The following is a 27,886-nucleotide window of genomic DNA, read 5'->3' on the forward strand; positions in this document are numbered from 1 at the left end:
AAGGCAGCAATATGTGTACAGCTGTTTGCCATTAAGTAGCTGAACAGTGATTAAGGAGTAAATACGTAAGTGTTACCAAGTAGACTCACTCTCTGAGCAGGCCTATAAGCAGAACAGTCTCATTTATGGCATGTTTTCAGCCACTTATTGAACTTTTATTGCTGGATAACCCACTACTAAAATGATTCTAAATTATAAAATACAAAGTGTGATAATTAAGGTAACGTTTAAAATTAAAACAGGATGAATACTTCATGCCCTTGAAGAATAGGAAGTAGCACCCAGACTATAGAAAGAGAAACAAAAAGTCTTGAACTATTTGAAAGGCTTATGAGATAACTCAGTGTAAACATTTAGAAGCCTAAGAGAAGACAAAAAAAAAAAAAGTGATAAAAATGAGTCAAAAACAAACTTTCCAATTAATTTATTTAAATTCATTAATGTTGCAAAAATATGATGTGCAACAAATCAGGACACAAAGTTACCATATTCCTAACAAGTCAAAGGAAAATAAAATATTACATCTCCTTAGTAAATCACGACCAACCCTATTATTTCTTACAGGGATCACATCAACATCTTGCACAATCATCAGAACTGAATTTCTCACACTGTAAAATGACAGCACCAGGCCAGGCAACATCAACTGAATAGCAGTGAAATGATCACAGCACACTCTGTCTTAATGGCAGCATGTGAACTTATATTAAAAAAGATACTTGAATTTTTGAAATCTGTATCCAAGTGTGTAGGTGTCCAACTCACTCTGAATTGTGTTCTATGTGAATAGTGTCCTATGGACTGTGCAAGTCAGTGGCCCTGAACACACCTCCAACATTTGCTAGCTAGGTTTATGTAAATAAATGGTTTATGGGACATAACTTTAGAAAGCTCGTATATAAAAAGTGCAGTGGAATAGCTAATTGGTATTATTTTCCAAGTTCCTCCTTAGCCACACTGATTGTGAAAGCACAAAGATTCCAAAATGTAAATGTTTTAATCTCCTGTAGAAGGTCTTACAAGATAGAATCAGACAGCTATATGAAGCAAACAGCTCAACATTATTCTTTATCGATCTGAAACCTTAATTAAACCCTTGATTTTCATCAGGTTTTTAAGTTGCTTTATGCAAACTTTTCATAGCATTCTTAAAAGTAATTCTCAAAACATAAAAAATTAAATAGATCTATCATATACAGTTGCAACAACATAACAGCTATGTTCAAATTTTAGTGTCACTCCTCATGTTCAACACAATACTTATTTTCAAGTACCATTTAGAACTTCAAAAGAAACTGATCTGATTCTTATTCATTCAGAATCTTGCGATTCTGAACGGTAGAGGTGAGTGAAAGATTCTGAATGGTAGAGGTGAGTGAAAGGACCCCAGGTAATTCTTCTGTACTATTAGAACACTGAGTAGAAAATCTCCCACTTCCCTTACTAGCTGACTTTCTTGGGCGAGTCCAAACTCTTCAGGCTTTCTCCCAGTGACTCCAATCACACAATTCCTGTTCCCTGTGACAAGGATAAACTCTAACAGAATAGTTGGTCTAACTAATAAGCAAATTAACTCTCCTCTATTCCTTCCTTTTGAGGTTTGTGATCCATTTCTTAAATATCTAAATATTTGAAAAAAAAATAAGAAAGAAAACATGATGGAATGGATTAGCAAATTTCTATTTTCAGCCTGTCTTCTCCCTTCTGACTGAGCAATGTTAGCCATTTCCACATATAACACAGGGAAAGAATGAAGCTACTGTCACCTTATATACACACCTTTACTGATCTCAACAAGAAACTGGCCTGTTCTAACCAATAACACCCTAATGCTAATTTACCTCTCAACTGAAGAAATCTAAAAAAGCCACTTCTGCACTAAATCAAACACTTCCAAATTCCCTGAGCACTCCCATAAAAACAGCCAAATAGTAACACTATAATCATCTACAAGAAGTTTCTATCAAAAAGCAGATCCTTGACTTTTTTAAATTCTGAAGTTGTAGTTGAAGAAATTCTAGCTACTGATATACAATCAGAAAATTTCAGTATTCAGTGCAGTTACCAAGTAGTGCTATTCATTTTGGAAGACTACGTTAATGTTTATGTTTCATAAAATATGAAAAATAATCTAGCCCTAAACTTTAATCTGAGCACTGTAATTGTTGACCCTCTCTGTTCAAATTTGCTTCTGTGTGAAGAGAAAAAGCAGAGAAAACATAAATTCTCTTTAGAGGTATTGTCAGCCTTTGCACTCTTCACTCCAGTCTTATTTCACATATTCTATGTGAAGACTGCAGGTTTTCCTGTTGGACGCAAGAAAGCCTGTTAGATGGGGCAAAGAGCTGCCATACACGGTATTTCCCTTAACAGGGACACATTCAGTGCCACCTGAGATAACAGCCACTCTAAACTCTAAAGTTCTTTCTCTTACTTCCTTGTTATCTTCCTTTCAAACTACCCCACTAGGCCCTCCTTAGGATCCTATCCCTCTCCATGCCATCAACTGAGTTAAAGGCTATTATATTAAGCTTCAAGTAGGAGGCCAATGTAGCATTTTTCTTGGTGCTACTAGGAATATAACCAAGCAGAACAAAGGTAAATTATATGTATGAGAAACTTTGGATTAAAAAGAGACACTCGAGCCCAAGTATAACAAAATATAGTGGCAAAAATAAAATTAAACCAGTTAAGTTAGATCCATGACCCCAGGAGACAGATAAAATAATACAATTTTATGTACTTTCATTTCAATCAGCAAAGGAAAATTAAAATTGAATGCTATGGGAGGAATGTCACATAGTGATAAATTACAAATAACAAACTTCCTAAATGCTTTTCCTCTAACCTATTAGTTATGATCTTAAACCTTACAGTTATGAAACATTTATTAGGGGGCATGTCCCTATACCAGATTCCATTAAGGTGTCGGGTAGAGCAGGTGTCTTTTAAACCACTGATTTACAACACATGCCTTTCATTATATCCCAAGTGTTACCACTGTTCCCTCTGAATTTTCATGTCTAACAGATTAAAGATTATTTGTACTTTAAAAAAATATTTAGGAACATGCACCACTTTTGCAACAAGTTGTATCTATAGTTAGGGACAATGCTTGCAAAAGCAAAAGTGAATAAATGCAATAAACTGTTGACCCTGAAGAACTGTGTACTTTATGTGGAGGAAAACCACCTATGTAAGAAGTTCAGCAAATTTTGAACAGGATAAATATGTATAGAGAAAAGACTGCTTAAAGAGCTCTATGAATATAGACTCTAATCACAATTAAATTCATTGATCCTTTATTCATAATTCTCGCATGGTAAATTCAGAAGGAATGCCTAAGTTGTTACCGTTAGTTTGCTTTTTCAACACAAACTTTCCCTAAGGTTTGAGCAAGCAATAATGGTTTTGGCTTTATTTGATATAATAACATCAGTTTAGGATCTGCCTGTGGCTGCTGATTCAAGTTAAGTCAGAAGACTGCTGAGGAACACCTCATCCTGGGAATCCTCCAGCATCTCCCATAACTGGACTTAGTTTAGCATGCCAAGTCTATAACCAAAGAGGACAAAAAGTAAAGGAAAATGCTCTTTTTTAGTAGAAACTTTGTATGAAAAATGGCAATGGTAAAAGCCACATGTGTGTTCAGTCTGGGGCAGAATAAATCCTAAAAGCTTAGCTCTCATCTGCTTCATTTTGCTATTCTAGCACATTCTTTTATAAATTACCTTACAGGAAGGGCTGGGGTGTGGTAGTACCCTTAAATTTGGAGGATAAATTTAAAATTTTTCCACATGTGTATGAGTCACAAAAGCAGATGATACTATCAGATCAATCTGTTGTTTTAGGATGATTTTGTGGGTTATTACGTTCTGTTTGGGCACCTCAGTACAATGTATTTCAATGTAGAGTCAAGGTACTTAACAAATTAAATGAAAAGTTTATATGCTTATATCCCATATTGTCCAAAACAGCATAATGTAATGATGCTCTAAGACTTACAAAATAACTTAAATTTACAGTACTGTCAACATGATTCCACAAGGTCAAACACCTGAACCTCTGCTATCAAGTTTCAGTAACCGATACAGAAGTATTTTGGTAAAGTGCCCACACTGAGAGCAGTTAAAAAGCAGCCCCTATTTTCTACAGAAAAATAGTGACAGTCAGTAACTCATGACATTCTCTGAACACTACACTGCACTCACATGTTCTGGAGAGTGATACCCTGGACACACAAGCTTATTTCACATTAGTGAACAGACCTAAAATTTTTATAAAGTTCTGACTTTTGGCCAGAAGATAAAACATCCCATATATACATATATACAAACCCCACTTCTTAGCCTCTTAAATTGTGTAGTTCTAAAAATGGCTTTTTGACTTGTCTTTAAAGTTTAAAAAGGAAAATGTGTGCAATACATTTGTATCTGTGCTTCTGAATTAAGAAACAGTAATAAATGAGGGGAAAAAAAGCTTAGGATAGTATTAATCTTAATCTACTTAGATTATGTACATGACCTTTGGGTATTCATGAGAACCAGTTTAACTGTCCCTCACCTTATGAGCAACTCTGTTTTTTAAGTTACCCAGGAAATGTATCTAACCATTTACAAAAACAAAAATTCAAACATGCACTTTACAAATCATGGTCTTATTTACCTGCATATTCTTCCACAAGACAGGTATACATTAAAAAATATTGCTCAGAAACAAAAATATATATTATCTCTTTCCTTTACCATTTAGGCATATAAATAGTTTACTGAAGATGATGCATCATTCAACAAACAAATGCAAAAACTGCTTTATATAAAGTGTGGTTCTCTGCTATTTAGCAATATAAAATACAAAATGATTACAATATAATTAGCTAATAAGGAGCTAAATTCAAGAGATTTGCAAACCAATACAGCAGTGAACAGTCCCTTATACAAAAGTCCAGTAAGGAAGAGTCAATTTTGTAACAGGTTACATAAAAATCAGGGCCAATAAATGCATTATAAATGCAAAAAAGAGCACTGCTTCATCAGCACATTCTTCAGTCTTGTTTGGACTAGACACCAAACTTACTGTTCACTTTTCGGTTCATCTTGTTTTCCATTAAGTTCTTGATCAACTCTGTTTAATGAAAAACAATAGAGATAATAAGACACTAGCAACTAAACAATTTTCTTTCTAAAAATTGTGACTACTTTTAGAATAGAATATTATTCTGTTAAAAAACAAAGCTTTGCAAAGAAGCAGACATAGTAAAAAGGTTACCAAACATTTACCCAACCAGGAAAGATAATTTTTAAAGACAAGAGGACACTGACAAGAAATGTGCTTCTTGTTTCTTTGAAGATTACTGAATACTGTACATACAAAAGCTCAGAGTTTTATTAAAAGTTAAATTGCAACAGGTATATTAAAATCTTAAACTGTAGCATGGCTGGGATCTAACTGATTAGAGAGTGGCAGGAAAAACAACTCCCTCAAAAATGATTTTGTTAACTGACATACTAAAATGCCACTAATGCCAACAAATGATCCATGTTTTTAAATTCAGTGATAAAAATGCATATTTACAGAAATGATTCTCCAAAATTTTTTATTAGTATACATAGAATATAAATGCTTTTCACTTATTTTGATAGTAAGAAGCCATCAAATAATTGGAAATATCTAGATGTGGTTAAAAATCGAACTGAATTAGAGTGGGTTGCATAGAGACCTATCAAAATTTAGGCAAGTGGGGATTAGAAGAATTATGTAATTACAACACAACTATAAACAACACTTTAAAGATAATTCAGCCATTTTTAGAACTACACAATTTAAGAGGCTAAGAAGTGGGGTTTGTATATATGTATATATGGGATATTTTATCTTCTGGCCAAAAGTCAGAACTTTATAAAAATTTTAGGTCTGTTCACTAATGTGAAATAAGCTTGTGTGTCCAGGGTATCACTCTCCAGAAGTCTATTACTCTTTGTACTCGTCTGAATTACTGATGGAGGGGAGTTTAAAACTTGGTACAATATACGAAGATACTCTTCACACTTGTTTCCAATTTTTGATCATCACCACCCATTACTAGGAGCACCTGAACATTAGTGAATGAAACCTAAAAGTCTTGGTCTGTGTAAAGTCAAATTAATAACATTTAAAAACATTTTTTATGCTGGTAACAAAAATATAAGAGGTATATAGTCTTGATAAGGCATGCAATATACATCCAGTCTTTTCAACATCTGAAATCTGTTAAATTAGTTCTTATGAACTATTTTCACAATTACTTGATTTTTCAACTACATTCAAACACTTTAACAGCTGCGCTCTCTCCGGCCACACTTGCACTGAGTCGTTTGAAAGAAACAGTTACAACATTTGACACTACCGTGTGTGCACACGGAGTTTTGAATCCTCCTTATGCCCGGTACTCATCATAGAGATGTCACCTTAAGTAAGCTCCTCCACACACAGCCTCTGTTACATTTTTTAAAATATGCTCCTTTAAAAAAAAAAATGCTCCTTTATTTTTTAAAACTTGAATGTTACCATCTTCAAGCTGACAAGGATTTATTATTTTTTTTAAGACTAACAAACCATGCCAAAACTAACAAGTGTCTGAAAGATATACGTAGTGATTCTATTACAGTTAAATAAGACAAAAATTAAAAAAAAAAAGAAAAACTCAAGATAAAATAGTATTGGTAGGTATCAAACAATATATTAAATAAAAAGTATAGGGGCGCCTGGGTGACTCAGTGGGTTAAAGCCTCTGCCTTCGGCTCAGGTCATGATCCCAGGGTCCTGGGATCGAGCCCCGCATCGGGCTCTCTGCTCAGTGGGGAGCCCGCTTCCCTCTCTCTCTCTGCCTGCTGCCCTGCCTCCCTGTGGTCTCTATCTGTCAAATAAATAAATAAAATCTTTAAAAAAAAAAAAAAAAAAGAAGAAAATAAAAAGTATAGTTCCACTATTTTTCTGATGCCTAAATTCCAGGTAACTAAATACTAAGAACTTTGCAAAAAGGCACAATACAGTGGATTTTATCAACAAAGGCAATTCATTTTGATATCCATGAAGCAGTTGGCTTCATTATACAGTTACAGATTGTATTTTTAATTTCAGTTATCTGTCTGGCAAGTGTACACCAGTGCCTAGAAAGGGAAAAAAAAATCAGCAATATCTAAAATTACCATCCACATCTCTATGTAAAAATGTTCATTAAACTGTTAAGTGTCCTATAAAAATGTAGAGCTATGGTTCCATCACATGGTCAACAGAATTCTTGCTCATCAACACAATCAAAATGTGTTCAAAGAATTAGTTCCTTATAATTGTTTCCTTAGAATGGTCAAAATGGTAATAACTACATACAAATCTCTCACCTTAAGAAAGACTATACTAAAGCTGTTTTGCTAATTTGTCATTATTAAAAAAAAAAAAAATCCATTAACAAGTCAGCTCCAAATCCTACACTGTTCTAAACTGCTATTTAAAATGGTAACTTTTATACCTTGCCTTTCATCTTCTATGCCGAGATATTAATAGCTAATAGTTTGTTATGCTCAAAGCAGAAGTATTCAAAATTAAAGATGGAAAGCAGAGTGTTTAACTATTTAACAGTATATTACTGAATTTTAGGTATTTTATCATATGTAGAATTTGACTGGTTAGCAGGCCGTTTAAGCGTATAGGGAAATCAATGTTGGTTAGCCAAAGAATATGTGCATTGCAAATATATTCATAAACCCCAGGGAAATAAACTGTTTCTTTAGAAGAGTACATATATATTTATCAAAAGCACTAGTTAGACATTTAAGTAATATGGTGAAACAAATAAAAAAGTCTTAGAGGTAATTGGTTTTTCAAATAGTTTTCTTAGCAGTTTCTTTGGTTTTGCAATCAGTACATGTAACATGAAGGAGTAAGGAGGGGCTATGACCTTTAATTCCTAATGGGCATTAATACATGATGTTAGAACAGGGTGAATCCAAGCCATATTGAGCATCAGGAACTTCAGATTCACTCTATATTTGAATTCTGGGGTATGTTTATATTTACAAATGCTGTTATCTTTGTCTACAAGCTAACCAACCAATAAGGAAGAGTTAGTCTGTGCAATGCAAATGGACTAGTCTAGATGCAACCCAGTCAAGGTGTGCATATACCTTTTTTGTTTCTTTTTAAACTTTTCTTCTTCATACCTTGGTAGGGAAGAGTTATTTCAGTAAATATACATGTTATGAAGATAAACAAAACTTGAAAAAAAGGCACTGACAATAAACTCATATAAGTCTGCAGGCAAAACCAAAATTATTTAACACACTATGTAGAAAGTCAAAACTGATCTGAGAAATCTCGCTTTACACATTCAACAGACTAAACCTCAAATCAGTAGACCAAAAAACTTTTTCGACATTACAGCAGAACGATATTCAAGGATTTATGTTAACAGCCTCTACCAAATCCTTTTAAAAAATTAGATGGGAGGTGAATTCAGTAAACAGAACATATTCCAGCCACTGGAATGAACCAAGGTTAGGCTGATATAAATAATATATTTCGCCAGTAATAGGATTATTCAGCGCATGGATGAATTTACTCAAATTTGGAGAACAGCATGTTCAAGTATGGAGAATGTTCTTTAGTACTGACTGATCAGGAAATCACCTCTTAAGATTGTAAATAGTCTTTAAAAAGAAATAGTCTTTAAAAATAAAAATTAACTACAACCAGAAATAATCCTTCCTGCTTCCTCAGGTGATGGCCTGAAGAAAACAGTATGGGGAAGGTGCTGGAAAATGGCTTCTTTCCCTTTTCCTTAGCTACAAAAACAAGAGTAGTTACAAAATATTTATCATACAGGAAGTGAAAAGGATGAGTATTGAAAAATATTTACCTCTTACACATCAATATATAAAGATCCAATACAATTAAAGAAATAAAACAAAACATACTGTTTTATGCATTCTGGTATGCCAACATATTCCATGGGGACAAGTTCCGCTAGTTCTGCCAAATTAAAGACGTATCTAATTTTTTGGCTGAATTTTGAGCTATGGAAGAAAATAAAGATAATTACCTCAATATTCTGACCAACAGAACTGACAAGAAATTCACATAAGGAGCTGGTGTTTTGTTTCTTTTTTTTTTTTTAAGTCAATGACTCTCAGAAAATTACCTAATAAAGGGTCTTGTGACAGCTAGAAGTGTTCTGATAAACCATGAGGGATGTACAATGATTAGTGATTTTAGGTTTTTCCGTAACCTGGAGTTAAAAAAAAAAAAAAAGAAAAGGAAAGGAAACAAAAATTTTAAAGCTCTATAAATTCTAATACTAGGAAAAAAGGTAAGGCATCATTAAGTATATGCAACTTTACACACACACACATACACACACACACACACACACACACACTCCTCATCCAGAAGTTCATTTAGATATGATATTCCTAAAGACAAGGAAATACACTCTTGAATTCTGATGGTCTTTTCTACTGCTACGAGATGAGCTTTACTGCATTTGGCTAAATTTCTGTCCACAGTATAGCCTGTCGTTAAATGTCTCCTAGATATATTCACTTGTCTTTAGAATTCTGTCAACCAGGGGTAGAGGACAATACCGAATACGAAATTTCATTTTTCAGGATGAGAGGGGAACTGGTACTCATTTCTTCAACACCATGAAAGGCATTATGCCACAAGAACAGGAAATGTAAATCAGAGTCTAAAATTCTGAATAAAAATTACCGGCATTACCCTGAATGACTTAAAATGACCAAAAAACCCCTGCTGTTTTATTATGCATATTCCACACTTAAGTAAAGTGACCATTAAGGATTTTTTTTTTTAAAATCCTAAGAACTAGCCCATGCCATGTTTAGGTATTTAGAGAAACCTATTAATGAATCTGAGTTCATTAAACTAGTTCAAGTTAGCTATAGCTTAAATCAAACCAACTGGAGATTCGAAGTTCGTAAGAACTAGCCCATGCCATGTTTAGGTATTTAGAGAAATCTATTAATGAATCTGAGTTCATTAAACTAGTTCAAGTTAGCTATAGCTTTAATCAAACCAACTGGAGATTCGAAGTTCCTTCCATTAGCATTGATGACTAACTCTGAGGAGAATACACTCCCTAGAGCTCATTCCAAAGTAAGATTATGGCTAAACATCTTAAAAACCATAAAATATGCTAAGCACTATGAGTTAGGCAAAATTCAGAATGTACTAAAATAGGAAATGTATTAAGTTCTCCATTCTTTCCTAAAATACAAGTTATAGGGAAATGTTCAATGTGGTACAAATAAGGAGAACAAAGGGACTATTTTATAGTTTTGTTTTAAGGGATTATTCTTTATTAAACAGATCAAAACTAATTTTTCATGATATTCTAAAATACCGAACTGAGAAAACAGAAACGTGTTATAAAATTTACAAGTATAATTTATAGTGCCCTTAAGTGACGACAGGAAATAAAATTAAATAAAGCTATTATAAAAATTATTCAGACTGGGGTGCCTGGGTGGCTCAGTAGGTTAAAGCCTCTGCCTTCGGCTCAGGTCATGATCCCGGGGTCCTGGGATCGAGCCCCACATGGGGTTCTCTGCTTAGCAGGGAGCCTGCTTCCTCCTCTCTCTGCCTGCTTCTCTGCCTACTTGTGATCTCTGCCTGTCAAATAAATAAATAAATAAGGTCTTTAAAAAAAAAGGAAATGCTTCTAAAAAAAAAAAAAAATTATTCAGACTAGCTTTCAATGTGTTTTTACAGTACCTTCTATCAATTTGCTGATAGCATTTCCTGAGCCATCCCAGACTGGGCATTTTCCTTCGAGTTGTAGCACCATTTAAATAAACTATCATGTAGTTTTCTGCTACTAATAGCTCCAAAGTGCCAATAACATACCTATAAAGACAAATTAAGTTTAAGCCTTAAATACTGCTTTGCAGAACCAAGAAAATTATCCAAATTATATAATGCTCTTCCTTCCCTTCAATGACAGCAAAACCAATTAAATGGCAAAACCATTTAAATTTTCAATGACAGCAAAACCAATTAAAATTTCAGAACTGTATTAGTTGGTATTATGAATATGTAACTCTAAAAGAGTTACCTTCTAGAAATACACGTTTAAAAGTCTATGGATGAACTGACATGATTTCTGGGACTTGCTTCAAAGTTATACAATGGAAGAGTATACATTTTGGGAATGAAGTATAAACCTATTAACTGTGGAAGCGTTTGATTCATACACAAATATTCAATACACTTCTTTTACCTTCATATAAGTCTGAAATGTTCCTAGTAAGTTTTTTTTTTAAATACCACTAACTTAAGAAATAGAATGACTCTGTGGAAATAGAATTGAGTCAGTTCAGTTACATTTGGCTTTTTGGGAGTAAATGCATTTAGCCATATGATTTTGAGATAAAAATAATTTCTTTACATTTAACGTAAAATAAAGAAGTTAGAACAGATAATCTGAAATATCCATTCCAGTTTTAAACTGACAATTTTCCTGTTAAGTTGGAAAATGCATACTTTTATAATGCCAAAGAATAAGGACTTAACTGGAATGGGGATAATTATAATCTTCTCCCAGGCAAAGTTCACTTCCTTAAACTGGAGATCTAATTAACCGAGAATTCTGTCCACATTTTTCTGTGAAGCTATACTTACTTAAAGAGATTGTCCATCAGATATCTATAGTTAGGCTGACCACTTTCGGGCATAAAACAGACAGCAAACACAACAATGGCATTTAATCCATCCCCGTAATATCCTGAAAATTAAGTCAAAGATAAAAACACCGGCATGATTTTACTTTTCCAGAGGAAATCTGTACAGCTGACAGATTATAGTGGTTCATGTTCCACAAATTTTTTTTAATCAAAAAACATGGTTTCGTTATTAACCTTATAGAGCCTTATAGATCTTTAAATCCCCTCTTCTCAAAATGAGAATAAAATCTGAAGAGGAAATAGTGGGCATAAAAATCAGAAACCCATTTAAAGTAGCATAATCAGAAAGCCAGTATTATTTTAGTAATCTATTACTACATAGACAAAAGAAGTGATATAATCCAAGCAGGCATAATATGAAAACATCTGCAACACTCTTATGCAATTTATGTTAAAGTGTATGCTTCTGAAAAAATACTTTTACACTTAACAATGTCTAGCACTTTGGAGATTCTAGAATAATGAAAACTACAATAACATCTCTGACAATTTTAACTGAAGAAAAAGTGTTAAAATGTATATGTTTATTATAATCTCTCGTATCTAGTAACATTGTTTTAACTCTCATTTCCATTGTTTACAAACATGCACTGAAAAGGTTTAAACACTTCAAGTACATTAGCATCTATCTCAATCTCTTAGTCACAAAACACATTGCTATAATTCAATAGCATAAAATGGTCCTAATTATTTCCCCCTAATATAAATAAAGCGCTCTTTTTGAAAGATACTAGGTTTAAACCATGAGGCAGGTCTCACAACTTGTTTCCTTGAACTGGCTGAATTAATGCAAAACTGTGAACTTCCTGATCCAGATTATCCTGTTTTCTTCATCTGAATAGAATTAAATTAGGCGGAATAATGTAAATGCAAACATTCAAGTGATTTGCTTTCAGATGAATGAAGACTATAGAAATACAGAGGGGAATGCATTTGGAAGAAAGTAAATTAAGTAGAAAGGACTCTACATAAAAAAAAAAAAAACAAACAAAAAAAACAAACCCAATTTGTTTAACCTATGTGGTCCCCTTTCTTGAATTAGGATTCCACGTAATAAGAAATGTTCTAGAGGAGCACCAGGGTGGCTCAGTGGGTTAAAGCCTCTGCCTTCTGCTCAGGTCATGATCCAGGGTCCTGGGATCAAGCCCTGCATTGGGCTCTCTGCTCAGCAAGGAGCCTGCTTCCTCCTCTCTCCCTGCCTGCCTCTCTGTCTACTTGTGATCTCTGTCTGTCAAATAAATAAATAAAATCTTTAAAACAAAAACAAAAAAAAAAGAAAGAAAGAAATGTTCTACAGAGTGACTTGCATTTTAACTACCATTAACGTTCTGACGCTATTTACAGTGTCTAGGCAAACTTCTATACGTGGCACGGTCAGGATGGTTAGAAGTTATAATCATACTCCCATAGCTTTTCCTATATGACTTGTGATTTAAGAAATGAAGCCTTGTATTTTTGGATATCCTACAAATATGCAAAGCTGGTGCTCCATAAAAATGTGGAATGGACTAGTTCTATACTTTATGGTAAAACTAAATGATTTATTCAGGGTTTTATTGTTTGATTTTTTTTTTTTTTGAAGATTTTATTTATTTATTTGCCAGAGAGAGAAAGAGAGCACAAGCAGAGGGAGCAGCAGGCTCCCCGCTGAGCAGGGAGCCCAATGTGGGGCAAGATCCCGGGACAACTGGATCCAAAGGCAGAAGGCTGACACTTAACCAACTGAATCACCCAGGCATACCTATTCAGGGTTTTAATGTAAAATAAGAGTCATAGTTTAAAATGCCAGGTTTTACTTATATACACAAAAAGACAAGTACAAGAATGTTCAAAGCAGTTTTAATCATAACGGCCCAAATAGGAAACAACTCATAAATCCATCAAAAGAAAAATGAATAAGCCAACTGTGGTTTATCCATACAATGAAATACTACTTAGTAATGAAAAGGAATGAACAACAGACACAAGCAACAACATGGATAAATGTCAAAAACATGCTGAGCAAAAAAAAGTCAACAAAATAGAGGGTATACTATATGATTCCAGTTAAACGAAATTCTAGAACAGGCAAAAGTAATCATGGGGGCGGACATTAGAACAGTGGTTACTGGAGGGGGGTATCCATTGGGAAGGAGTCTGAGAGAATTTTGGGGGGCAATGAAAATGTTTTACATGTCTAGCTGTAGGTGATATGGTTATATGGGCATCTGTCAAAACTCACTGAATCCTACCTTTCAGATTCGAAGTGAAAAAGTCAGAAAGAAGAAAAACAAACACTGTATGGTATCACTTATACGCAGAATCTAAAAACACCAAACTTAGAAACAGAGACTAAAACGGTGTTTACCAGGGTCTAAGGGGAAAGCAGATATGTTGGTCAAAGGGTACAAACTTACAGTTACATGATGAGTAAGTTGTAGGGATCTAATGCACAGCGTAACGACTATACACAGTAATACTGTATTATGTAAAGTTGCTAAGAGAATAGATCCTAAATGTTCTCACCACAAAAAAGAAAGGCTAATTATTATGCAATATGTATTGTATCAGATCAACACATTTTAACCTTAAACTTAACAATATGTCAATTATATCTCGTGAAGCTGGGGAAAAACTGCAAATGCTACAAAAAAGGATTATACCATTTCACTATATATAAATTATAAATGCATAAAAAAGGAGAGAAAGTCCCAGTTTGGGGGTTGTCTAGAGGTCAGGTAGAAAACAGTTTTCACTGTATATTCTTATACCTTTTGAATATACTGTGTGCATGTACTAATGATTTTTAAATTTAGTTTTATCCTTTTACTTCAAACCTGTTGTTTCTAAAATGACATGATAAATGTTCACTATATATACATTTTTTACTCAAGATAGAGTTTCTTTAGGAATTTACATTTCTGATATTGCACTAAAAAATATGCTCTTTGATAGCTCTTACCTCCATGGCTGATAACCTTCTTATAGGGTTCAATTGCCTTCATATCAACCCTGTGGTCCTGTTCTCCAATTCGGAACATACGCCAGCGTCGTCCATCTTCTTTTTCCTCTGCTGTTGTGTACTCAGTAATCGAGCCTTTCCTAATAACTTCAGTAGTTTTGGGTTTTGGAAGATCATCTGTCAAAATAAAAGGTTTTTGAATCACAAATTGTTATTTGTACAGTAAAAATCAAATTACATGTTAACCACTTTACTATCTAATTAGATTGTTCAGAGAATATTTCATTATACCTTCCATGGAATTTTAAGTACTACTTCTGTAACAGAGGAAAAGGCTTGTTATTGATAATGAAGCCATTTTATGTTTTTGGAAATTATGGTTAACTTTTTTTGTATTGGCTAATTCAGAAAGCAATTCACAGTGCAATGTATGTGCATAAGTTCAAAAAAGATAATTCATACAGCCATCAGAATCTTAGTACATTGGCCTTACAATGCTGTTCAGATTCTATTTACAACACTATTCTTGGGAGTTACCACTATGGGTTATTTAAAGTAACTGAGAGCAAATTCGTTTTTTGTTCTTGAGCACATAAATTATTCCCCAAACACTGTAATACCAGATAGAAAGTGGTTAACCAGTCAATGATTATTTCTCATTTGATCAGGTTTATTGAGCAGAAATTTACTGATAATATTCTGATGTGTACATGCAAACATCTATTTTAAATTGACATTAGCCAAAGCAGAAGCACCAATGATTAGGTGTAATTTATAGTTCAAGATTGCACTTTAGCGGATTTTAAATGAAGTAATGATTTTCAAAATTTTAGTATCATAGTCCTTACCAAAAGATGGGGGGAGGGGAACCTACGGCATGTTAGTTGTTTGTTTCCAAGATAAAGCTGTTAACGGAAAATATCCTTCCAGGAAATGACTACAGCAGCATTAAAGAAAGAAGAGACAAAACACATAGGCAGAAAACTATTTCAGTATCTTTTTAAAATATTGCTTATTACTGGACTGCTTATTGAACCAGTAAAATAGGGAAGAGAAAAGGAACAAAGATACAGTATATCAAGGATCTTACTCTTTACTGCAGATAAGACACATAGGGCTAAAACACTGCTTTCAAGTAAAAATCATTCTAAAGATGGAATATACAAACAACTATATAAAGATACTATACATAGAAATTATCTAATTAAAGAAAGCATGCAAAGCAAAACAGATGCCAATTCCTTTGAATTCTAAATAACTAATAATAAGGAATATAAAGTTTGGGGACTAAGAGTATACATTAATTCAAGATGGTTGTTTACATAGTGCAGTACTATCAGGCAAACCTAATTAAAAAATCACCCTAAAAAAACTCCCTTCAAAGCTCCCTCTCTGCAAACCCCTAACTACTTTTAGCATATTCCCTATGTTACATGTCTCTTCAAAGCTTTTTTCTTAGCTGATTGACTAAATAAAAGAACATGCCATAATGATCAAGCAGTATTTTGGGAGCAGCATGAAAAAACGTAACTTCACAATACTGGGCAATTAAGATAGAAAATAAAGCCACCCATGTAATCTATTAAAAACAGTTTTGAAAGCCATGAGAATATTCAGTGCCAGCAGAATTTCCCATCTTAGTAACAAAATATAACAGGAACTTTAAAAAATAGAGTAACTTCATATGTCAACAAAATTCCTTAATCATTGATTTTAGGTTCAAGATCAAGTTTTAAGTTTTCAATTATCCTAATATGAGACTACTATTCAAAAAACATATGTATAGAAAGACAAACATTCATTAATAAAGATCAGATAAAACACTGAAACATTTACCTTCCCACTCAAATTCATTACTGTTTTCTGATGGCGTGTCTAAGCCATCTAAGTCAATCTCCCCACTTTCATCCAAATCATCTGACAGCACAGAGCCATCGCTAGGATCCAGGGTCAGGCTAATATCTGGAGCCATGAGTTTCTTTCTTACTTTATTTCCATTAACTTCTAGCGAGCACAGAAGGGGTTAAAAAAAAAAGTGAAAAACAGATTAGAAGGAAATGTTTACTTGCTCAAGTTGAATAGGAGAAAAAAATTTTAAAAATATTTATTTTTTTAGGGCATCTGGGTGGCTCAGTCGGTTAAGCAGTTGCCTTTGGCTCAGGTCATGATCTCAGGGTGGGTCCTGGGATCCAGTCGTGAATCAGGCTCCCTGCCCAGTGAGGAGTCTGCTTCTCCCCCATTCTCTGTCCCTCTCCCTGCTCATGCGCTCTCTCTCCCTCTCTCTCTCTTTTCACACTCTCTGCCTCTCTCTCAAGTAAATAAATAAAAATCTTAAAAATATATTTATTTTTTTGAGAGTGAGAGTGTGAGCATGTGAGCAGGGGGAGGGGCAGAGAGAAAGGGAGAATCTTAGGCAGTACCCCCCCCACACCCTGTACAAAGCTCAACCCATGGTTTGATCTCATGACCTTGAAATCATGACCTGGGCGAAAATCAAGAGTAGGATGCTTAACTGACTGAGCCACCCAGGTGCCCCGATTTAGAGAAAAATTCTAATCACTTCATTCTTGAGAAAAATAATATGAATCAAACATAATCCCAAAGCATTAATTTACAAACCTTGGATTTTGATCGTTATTGCTTCTACACCATAGAAAGACGACACATTCCAGCAAGGATATATCTTTTTAAGTAATAGAGGCAAACATTACAGTCAGCTTACCACTAAAAATGATCTCCTCTCAACTTTTTACTATAGAAATTTCCCAAGCCCAAGGGTATGTTTTTGCAGTGTTAAATTTCCAAAGCATTCAAAACATGCTTTCTTAAACATTCACTTACTCTTTGGCTCTGTATAATAAAATAAAAAGTGAGTATACTTTTTTTCCTTGACAAAGAATGTGTTAAAAAAAAAATAGCACAAAGTCCACCATTTCATTGAAACTCAAGTGCCAAGTTCTTACCAGGCTGGTTCTCTGGTCCACTTACAGCTAATACATCTGCTTCCATACTATCATCCTCTGGTAAAGGTCTAGAAAATACAGACAAAATTTTTAATTCACAAATTAAAAGAACTTTTTTGTAGTTCAAAGAGCTATTAAAAATATCTCATAGGGTCGCCTGGGTGGCTCAGTGGGTTAAGCCTCTGCCTTCGGCTCAGGTCATGGTCTCAGGGTCCTGGGATCGAGCCCCGCATGGGACTCTCTGCTCAGCGGGGAGCCTGCTTCCCCCCACCCCGCCTGCCTCTCTGCCAACTTGTGATCTCTCTCTCTCTCAAATAAATAAATAAAATATTTTTTAAAAAAGAAATAAAAAAAAAATATCTCATAGAACCAATTATGTGGAAAACTGAATAAAGTGGTTTCTTAAGCTTCAGTAATTTACAAACGGCTTTTAAAGGCAAAATTTTCAGACTGTCAGATGATTTACGTATTTATGTAAGTACATAAAAGTAGATATAACTTCCTTATGTAACTGCTCTTAAATATAACTACAAAACAAACCTAAAAATTACAAACAACCTAAAAAAAATATAACTCAAATGCATGAGCTTAATGTGAAATACAATAAATACAATGTGTGGTGAAGGTAAATGGTCCCTCACGTGAGAGGATGGCAACGATGGCTACAATTCTTTGGAGCTCAGCATTTTTATATTATTCCTATTATCACCATGTGCTATGTAGTGACTTGGTACTTCCACCAGCTGTCCATATTCCCACTGTTAAGGGACCTTCCTGTGCCCTGAGATGGTCTTCTGACCAAGATGGTATGAAAGCACAATGGTCTGCCTTTGCCCTTTTTCTCTTAACCTAGTGGGGTACCCATACAAATACAACTACAAATGCAAACGTGTCCAAGTAGCTGGCCAGATAATATAAAAAACCCTTATTTAGTAAGCTTTCTTTTAAAATAGAAGCATAAAATTTAACAATTCTTACAGACATCTAAAGAATCCCTTCTCCCAGGAATCCCTTAGACTCATTTAGAAATACCACATTTAAGCATTCTTTATAACAGCAAACATTTTACATTTAAATGCTGAAAACAAAAATAACGATTATGGGAAGATCACATATATATTTGGTGGAAAATAAGATATTGGAAAATTCATCTAACTGCTGGAAAGGAACTTCCATTTTCTAGTATCAAATGAACACCTTTTGACACTGGGTTTCTGTAAGAAGCTCAACAGTCACTTAATAAGTGACATCTTAGTAAAGACATTTTGAAGTTTTGTTTTAAATCTGTTTTTATTTGAAAGCATTGCTCACATTGGAAAATCTTCATCTTGCCATTCTTCTTTAAGTTCCACACCTTCCATCCTCAGCTTAGATTCAATATCAACTACAAACTCCTGATAATCCGGAGAGCCAATGCCCTGAGAAAAGAGGAAAATTTGTGACAACATATTTTCCATGTTCCTTTTTATCTGCTAAAAAGATGTAATAATCTTATACCTTAGTTCATTCACATTTCCACCCTGGTTATGGAATCAATTTATTGGGTTGCAACTACCATTAAAAAAAAAAAATTAGAATGAAAATCAGGGTATATATATTCTAGTAAAATAAGTACCATTTGTAGTAAGGGTATTGCGTAGTGAAAATATTTGCTTTCGGTTATATATATGCATGTGTGTCCCAGGTTGTGATTTAAATTTTACTAATGTAGAAAGAATGTAGAAAGAATCTGAGGTGTGTGGGGGGTGAGGCACAAGGAATAAAAGTAAATACATTCTTTACTCTGGACCCATAATTAAATTTTCTGTCTTCTGGATAGAAGCTGATCCTACAAATTGAACATTAGCAAATTGCATTTACATTCATGATTCAGTAAAGCCAAGTGGTATGTGTGCTGCATCTTTTAAAAACTGACATATAATTAATATTCATTTTTAAAGATTTTATTTATTTATTTGAGATAGAGAGAGCAAGCATGAGAGGGGAGAAGTCAGAGGTAGAAGCAGAGAGCCTGATGTGGATGGAACTGGATCCTGGGACTCCAGGATCATGACCTGAGTTGAAGACAGTTGCTTAAACAACTGAGCCACCCAGGTGCCCTATGATTAACATTTTAAAAAATATTATTTATTTATTTGACACAGAGAGAGAGTGAGCACAAGCAGGGGAAAAGGCAGAGAGAGAGGGAGAAGCAGGCTTCCTGATGAGCAGGGAGCCTGATGTGGGGCTTGATCACAGGACCCTATGATCATGACCTGAGCCAAAGACGAGGCTTAACCCACTGAGCCATCAGGTCTCCCTATAATTAACACTATTAAACTGAAGCATAATTAATATGTGCACTGTTTTTTATACTTCCATTTCTGTAGTTTCAATTCCATCATTCCAGAGTCACTAAAAAAAAAGGCTACTCAGTAACTATCCAGTAAATGAATGCTACATTTTGATTTGCTTTGTATCTACACTAAACTTTTCCCATGTAGTTCAGCATAAGTTTTCAGACACTGGACTTAGTGACTATTTCTGTTCATGCAATTACACATGCTCACCTAGGCCATTCAGTTTTAGTTTCAGTCTGTCCAAGGAGGGGTGTTGGTCCCGACATTCTCACTTGACAAAGTGAAGAATGCAGAGATTGGTTTGGTTGATGGAATAAGACCTGGAAGTTTAAGTATATCATTTAAGAAGTCATAAAGATCAGCGGGTTAATGTCACAAAAACTGTGACAACTTTAGGGGCACAAGAGGTACAAATGAGCTAATATTTAGTTCAGCTGCATTAGAGCAAGTCAATAGATGACTGAAGTTTTTTTTTTTTTTTTTTTAAAGCAGTAGAACATGCATTTCTTAAGAGATAAAAAGTAACACTACAAGTATTAAAAACAAAGCAAGAAGGGATTGGTCCCAGTGGAAGAAGAAAGAAAGTGAGATGGGGAGAATGACTGATACTTTTCATAGTAAATCCTAACCTATCTGACTTTTAAAACCATGTATATATAATTTTAAAAATACTTTTCAAATAAAACAAATGGTGCCAGCCATTCACTTCAATTAGTTTTGTAAAACAAAGACATGATGCCTCCACACACTGGAGTATTACTCAGCCACAAAAAAGAATGAAATCTTGCCATTTGCAACAACATGGATTGATCTCGAGGCTATAATGCTAAGTGAAAAAAATCAGAGAATGACAAATACCATATGATTTCACACATATGTGGAATTTAAGAAACAAAACATGAACAAAATAGATAAAAAACAGACTTAAATACATAGAACAAACTGGTGGGGAGGTGGGTAGGAAATGAATGGAAGAGTGAAGGAAGGTTAAGAGTACACGTCTCATCATGAGCACCGAGTAACACACAAAATTGCTGAATCATTACACGGTACACCTGAAACTAATACAACACTGTTAATTATACTGGAATAAAAAAATTAAAAAATAAAACAAAGATGTGGTCATGATTTACAATCGCTTTATCTGCTGCCATTACAATGCTCAAAAGATATACAAAGCTATACACAAAAAGCATTATGCTTGGAACAACAACAAAATTACACTGATAATTTTCTAAAGTGTTACATTTTTACATGGTAAACTAAATTTATATCTCTGCCAAGACTGGGAGGCTCTCTTCTCAGTTTGAATTCTTACTTATACTCAAGGAACGGTTTCACACATTCTCAAAAGGTTTAAATTTTCGAGGACCCACTTTAAAGGACAGAAAAAATGGCCAATGCTCTATTCCTCACCAATATATTTGCTTGGAAAACTCAGTATTTATATATGTGAGTAAGTCACTTTTTTAATTCTCTGGGAAAACACTGAGCCAGGCAATGTTGAGAAATTACTGGAAAACACACCTAAATTACAGTGATCTTAACTTAATTTACCACATTCTCTGTTTCTAATACACTGTCTACACCTCAACACAGTCTTCATTGATTGTTCTCTGATGGCAACTTCTGTAGAGAAGAAAATAAACAAAAAAGAGATACCTATCCTACCAATCTCTTATATTCTGGACACAGAACTAGTATAAAGACCACCAAATTGTGGCCAACAAACCAAATACTTAATGCTTATTCCCTTAGAAATTAATGCTCATGTGAGACTGAAACACTCTATTACTAAAGGTTTAAAACTGTCTCTTCCAGGGCGCCTGGATGGCTCAGTGGGTTAAAGCCTCTGCCTTCGGCTCAGGTCATGATCCCAGGGTCCTGGGATTGAGCCCTGCATTCGGGCTCTCTGCTCAGCAGGGAGCCTGCTTCCTCCTCTCTCTCTGCCTGCCTCTCTGCCTACTTGTGATCTCTGTCTGTCAAATAAATAAATAAAATCTTTAAAAAAAAAACCAAACTGTCTCTTCCAAATTTTTAATTCACAGTACTTTTCAATTTTTTCTTAAGTCTTTTATAATCACTCTAAAGTAAACTAATATACTTCCTAAATTCAATAATCAGAAAAAGTTGATGTTATTTTGTCTCACCTTTTTGCAGGTGTTGGAAAAATTTCGGATGTTCTTGCTTTCTGTTTAAAATACCCCAGGTGGGGGCACCCGGGTGGCTCAGTGGGTTAAGCCTCTGCCTTCAGCTCAAGTCAGGATCTCTGGGGTCCTGGGATTGAGCCCTGCGTCAGGCTCTCTGCTCAGCGGGGAGCCTGCTCCCCACCCCCACCTGCCTCTCTATGTACTTGTGATCTCTGTTAAATAAATAAATAAAATCATTAAAAAAAAATAAAATACCCCAGGTGCCTGGGGGGTGGATCAGTGGGTTAAAGCCTCTGCCTTCCGCTCAGGTCATGATCCCAGGGTTCTTGGGATGGAGCCCCGAGAGTCGGGCTCTCTGCTCCGCGGGGAACCTGCTTTCTCCCCTCTCTCTCTCTGCCTGCCTCTCTGCCTACTTGTGATTTCTCTCTGTCAAATAAATAAAATCTTTAAAAAGAAAAAAAAAAACCTCCTCTAAACATAGCCTGAGTCCTTCAGGTCTCTCAGCTGATTATTATTAAACTTTTACTTCAAAATCGTATTGAAGCATGTGATTTCAATACACAAAGCACATGGACATGGTTATTTAGTTCAGGGATAATTATTTAAGCTAGTTAAACAGAACCTAGGAGAGATACAGATAGATTCACTCTTGACCATCTCAGCACAGACTGCAGGGCGAAAAATACACTAGGTAGACAAAAAGTTCAAACAATTTAGAGAGTATTGTTCTTGGAAGGGTTTAATCATCAGCAGCTGTAAGAACAGGAAACAAACAAGAAAGGAGCAATATAAGCACAACCACTGAGAAGGAAATCAGGACAATGCTGACTCACAATTAACTGTGGCTGTTTCCCATTTTTTGTTCATAAATTTGGTCAATTAGAATGGGGAAATAACATTTTAAGATGCCATTTGTTAAAATAACCTAATGCAACAGGAATTACTTGATTTCTCAACATACTTGTGGTTCTGAGACCACATGATTATTTACACCAATTCAGATGAATTCAGAACATTTGCTGATCCCTCAGTGAGGTTAATAATCAAGAAAAATGGAGTACCTACTGACACAACTTGTGTCAGTAGGGAGATGTGGTGGTATATTCAACCAAGACGAAGAAGAGGATTTCCCTATGCAACTCAGCAATATAAGCAAAAATTAAATATTAAAATCATATTTACAACTGTCTAAATTATAAATTGTAATCTTACATGCAACTTTACTATTATGTAGTTTAATAGTGCTGCTGGAATAGATGCTGATAACCACCATCTATGCTGAAATCACTTACTACTGGCAGAAGGAAATGCCCAGGCAAGTCTTTCACTTCTCCATTTAAACAAAAGGGCTTCATTGTAAATATTTATGTTCTCTTTTCTCTCTCTATGAGGCTGGCAACACTGGTAGTGCTGTAGGAAAATACTTTAGGCCAGTCTATATGTTTACAAAGATCACCAAAACACGTCCAGAAAAATCTTATACACTTGTCACTGCTTCCTTGAGAGCAGGGTCATGTAGGTTTTTAAGAATGAAATGACACGGGGCGCCTGGGTGGCTCAGTGGGTTAAAGCTTCTGCCTTCGGCTCAGGTCATGATCTCAGGGTCCTGGGATCGAGCCCCGCATCGGGCTCTCTGCCAACAGGGAGCCTGCTTCCTCCTCTCTCTCTCTCTGCCTGCCTCTCTGCCTGCTTGTGATCTCTGCCTGTCAAACAAATAAATAAAAATCTTTAAAAAAAAGAATGAAATGACACAATGTGATGTCACCTTACGTCTGTTAGAATGACCATTCTTTTTTTTTTTTTTTTAAAGATTTTATTTATTTGAGAGAGAGAGACAGTGAGAGAGAGCATGAGGGAGGAGAAGGTCAGAGAGCAAAGCAGACTCCCCATGGAGCTGGGAGCCTGATGTGGGACTCGATCCCAGGACTCCAGGATCATGACCTGAGCCGGAGGCAGTCGTCCAACCAACTGAGCCACCCAGGCTTGAATAGACAAGGAAGAGCAAATGATAGAGGAAAAAGGAGCCCCTGTGAACTGCTGACAAGAATGTAAATTGGTGGGCGCCTGGGTGGCTCAGTGGGTTAAGTCACTGCCTCCGGCTTGGGTCATGATCTCAGAGTCCTGGGATCGAGTCCCGCATCGGGCTCTCTGCTCAGCAGGGAGCCTGCTTCCCTCTCTCTCTCTGCCTGCCTCTCTGTCTACTTGTGATCTCTCTCTGTCAAATAAATAAATAAAATCTTAAAAAAAAAAAAAAAAGAATGTAAATTGGTAAAGCCACTACAGAAAACAGTATGGAGGTTCCTCAAAAAGTTAAAAATAGAAATACCAGGGACGCCTGGGTGGCTCAGTGGGTTAAGCCGCTGCCTTCGGCTCAGGTCATGATCTCAGGGTCCTGGGATCGAGTCCCACATCGAGCTCTCTGCTCGGCAGGGAGCCTGCTTCCCTCTCCCTCTCTCTCTGCCTGCCTCTCTGTCTACTTGTGATTTCTCTCTGTCAAATAAATAAATAAAATATTAAAAAAAAAATAGAAATACCATATGATCCAGCAATTCCACTTCTGGGTATTTATCTAAAGGAAAAGAAATTACTATCTCAAAAAGATATATGCAGCCCCATATTCACTGCAGCATTATTTACAATAGCCAAGATATGAAGGCAACCTGTTTCTATTGATAAACGAATGGATAAAAAAAATCGTGGTATATACACACAACGGAATATTGTTCAGCCATAAAAAGAATGAAATCTTGCCAGATGGGACAACATGGATATAGATCTTGAGGGCAGACAGATCTTAAGTCAGACAGAGAAAGACAAATATTATATGGTCTCACTTATATGTGGAATCTTAAAACACAGACACATGCACACACCAAGTTCAAAGATGCAGAAAACAGACTGGTGATTGCCAGAGGGGATGGGGTTGGACGAATGGGTGAAGGGGGTCAAAAGGGACAAACTACCAGCTATAATGTAAATTCTAAGGATGTAATGTACAGCATGGTGATTATAGCTAATACTGTGTTACATATCTGAAAGGTGCTAAGAAAATAATTCTTAAAAGTTTTCATCACAAAAAAATTTTAATGTGTGCCAATGAATGTTAAATACATTCACTGTGGTGATCATTTCCCAATATATAAAAATATCGAATCCTTGTTTGTATGTACACCTGAAACCAACATAATGCTATATGCCAGTTGTACCTCAATTTAAAAAAAGAGAAAATGAGATAATCTACCTGAAACGTTAACACAAAAAATTCGAGAAAAATTACAATGCTGCTGGCTTTTCTCAAAATTGTGAAAATAAAGCAAAGGATAATTATGCCACCTACAAACAGTACTTTTATGATCAGTATGCAGAACATACTGAAGAAGCTCTAAGACCTTTGAGAAGATTAAAGTCTAATATTGGTCTCTGACACTTTATTGTAGTTATACATTATTTGTTGTATAAAATTGTAATTGTGGAATACTACTATCATCATACTGTACTAGTATTCTGCTTTATACAATATAAGCTTAAGATAATTTTCAATCCACTGTCAGCCACGGTTAATATTTCAGTACTGGCTATATATACTTCCTTTTTTAGATGCCCTCCTCCATAGCTGCTCCTACAGGCTTTGCTGCCGGGGCCATGAAGGGAATCACTTTCCTTTTCACATTTACTAACCACTTGCACATTCATTATCCCTATATGTTCTAATCAACAAAACATCAAAAACAATGTTTTTCAAAAAAAAAAAACCACTGGCGTTATTATCCCGGTTTTACATATGAGGCAAATGACATTACTCCTTGGTTCCCAGATTAAATGTAGACTGTTTCTAATATAGCACACTGTTTCCAGTTCACTGGGAACTTTATACAGAGTAAGCCTGTAATGCCAGATTTGGTTACCTTTAACTTCAAAGGTCCTCTAACACTTAAAGACCACAAAGGCACTGACTTATGATCTAGTTCAAGATTCGTGTTTGCAGAAGTGGACCGGTCATACTTCCTGTATAAGCCCAACAATGTTAGGCTGCAATAGAAGAGATTATGAAGAACGAGAATAGTTTAGAAGAAATGTAAAATGACAAGAACTAAGCAAAAGATGTGAGAGTTCATCAAGAAGATAGTATAGGAGGTAACTAAATTAGGGTAATTTCAGTTATCAACGTTATTTACAAGTTGCAGAAATTCTTACAAAATTTTACAAAAAGATTATGTTTCATTGAAAAAGTTAAGAAACTAGGCATGAAGAGAAATAGAAATCTAATCAAAAGGTGAGGTTGGAAAAAAAGCAACTCTAAAACGCAATCACACACTTCATTCAATTAACTTTAAGGAAGGCACTATGACTACCAGGATGAACACGGCAAAAGCCGTGCTCTCAAAGGGCTCCCGCAACAGGCAGACAAGGGAAGTTTCAAAGCAACGTTGTAGACGCGAATAAAGTTAACAGGAGCTGATCTAGTACATCTCCATCTGCATCAGATACACCCAAAACACCCCAAACCATTAAGTAAAAAGTTATGTCTGAATCCACGCGGGAACTCGGCTTTTATACGAAGGAAAAGTCTACTAAAGCCTTCATTACAAATGTCGCTTCCGTGTCTATTCCCCGAGGGTACAGGGCACATCAGATGTCCGAGTTTCTTTGTTCTGTACCAGAACTGACGCTGGTTTTACGTTCGCGACCAAAGTGGCCGGTCACCGCACCCAGACCAGGGTGTGTGCAGCGGGGCCGAGAGGGGGGGCAAGTTCCATCCCGAGCACAACAGCACAAACGGAAAAGGGGTGACCGGCGGGCGGACAAGGATAGCAAAGGCAAACAGGAGCCGAGCCAAGGGCGGGGGCCTAAACTGGGCGGGGATCCGGGAAGCGCCTCGCGAGCAGGTTCCCGGGCGCCCCCTACGTCGGATAACCCTCTGAGCGTCCTCTCTCAGGCTGTCCGAGGGGCACTCACCCCTCCGACGTCCACCCCAGGCCTGCTCTCAGCCCAGAACCGCCGTGCCCAGCCTTCCCCGGCCGCACTCACCCCGCAGGAAGCCTTGGCTCCCTCGTCTTCTTCGCCCCTCCAGGCCGGCGACGTGGGACTGACGGCCAGGGCGTAGGAGATAGCGTCGAGAGGAGCCCGCTCCCCTCGGACAGCAGCGGAGACCCGGGCCCAGTCCCCAGTCTACAGCTGCTGCGGCAGCAGCTGACCCGGATGCAGAGTGCGGCCCCGACGGAAGTGACTGTATCCCGGCCTTCTTCAGGCGCGGCGGCCCGCGGAGATGGAGGCGTGGCTTCTCCGAGCCGCCTAGCCTCTGCCCCGCCCCCTTGACCGTCGCGGACTCGCGTCCGCGCACGCGCCTGGAGGCAAGCCCGCATCCCACCTGTGTACCTTGGTACCTGGGTATCTCTCTACTTCGGTTCTCGGCCCGTGAGACTCAGAGATATTTTTACATTATTAATGTTGGCTTTAGTGATCATTAAACAATTTTATAGGATAAAATGGGTGAACATACGGGAGGGGAAAATATCCGAAGCCTCATTTGGGGAAACTAAACCTCAGAAGAATCCTTAGAATTTTGTAAAATTCTCGAGGGTGAATACAACAGTGCTGCCCAGACTATATGTAGGGAGCCGATCAGATTAATTTTTTGAATTACCAGTTAGTTGTGGTCCATGCTCTGGTAAGATAAGATAAAAATGTTAGAAACATTTTATCATTAGAGTCAACAGCTATATATTACCTGTAAAGTTACCAAAAAGTTTTCCAAATG

At 36.2% G+C, this 27,886-nt stretch overlaps 1 protein-coding gene across 2 annotated transcripts; it reads right to left on the reverse strand.

Moving 5' to 3' along the window:
- Nucleotides 1-409: 409 nt before the first annotated feature.
- BNIP2 (BCL2 interacting protein 2) lies at nt 410-27,334 on the reverse strand. Of its 2 annotated transcripts, XM_044232082.1 has the most exons (11): nt 27,157-27,334; nt 18,951-19,057; nt 17,640-17,707; nt 16,513-16,680; nt 14,677-14,853; nt 11,674-11,776; nt 10,768-10,899; nt 9,176-9,262; nt 8,952-9,050; nt 8,163-8,198; nt 410-5,124 (listed from the first exon to the last, which is right to left on the reverse strand). In XM_044232082.1, exons 2-11 carry the CDS (start codon nt 18,998-19,000, stop codon nt 5,073-5,075), a joined length of 972 nt encoding a protein of 323 aa, XP_044088017.1. In that variant the 5' UTR covers nt 19,001-19,057; nt 27,157-27,334; the 3' UTR covers nt 410-5,072. The 2 variants fall into 2 exon arrangements, with proteins under 2 accessions (XP_044088017.1, XP_044088019.1); XM_044232084.1 differs by lacking the exon at nt 8,163-8,198.
- Between the last annotated feature and the right edge of the window lie 552 nt (nt 27,335-27,886).

Source organism: Neovison vison, chromosome 13 (assembly GCF_020171115.1).
Source record: "Neovison vison isolate M4711 chromosome 13, ASM_NN_V1, whole genome shotgun sequence".
In the NCBI taxonomy this organism is placed as follows: domain Eukaryota; kingdom Metazoa; phylum Chordata; class Mammalia; order Carnivora; family Mustelidae; genus Neogale; species Neogale vison.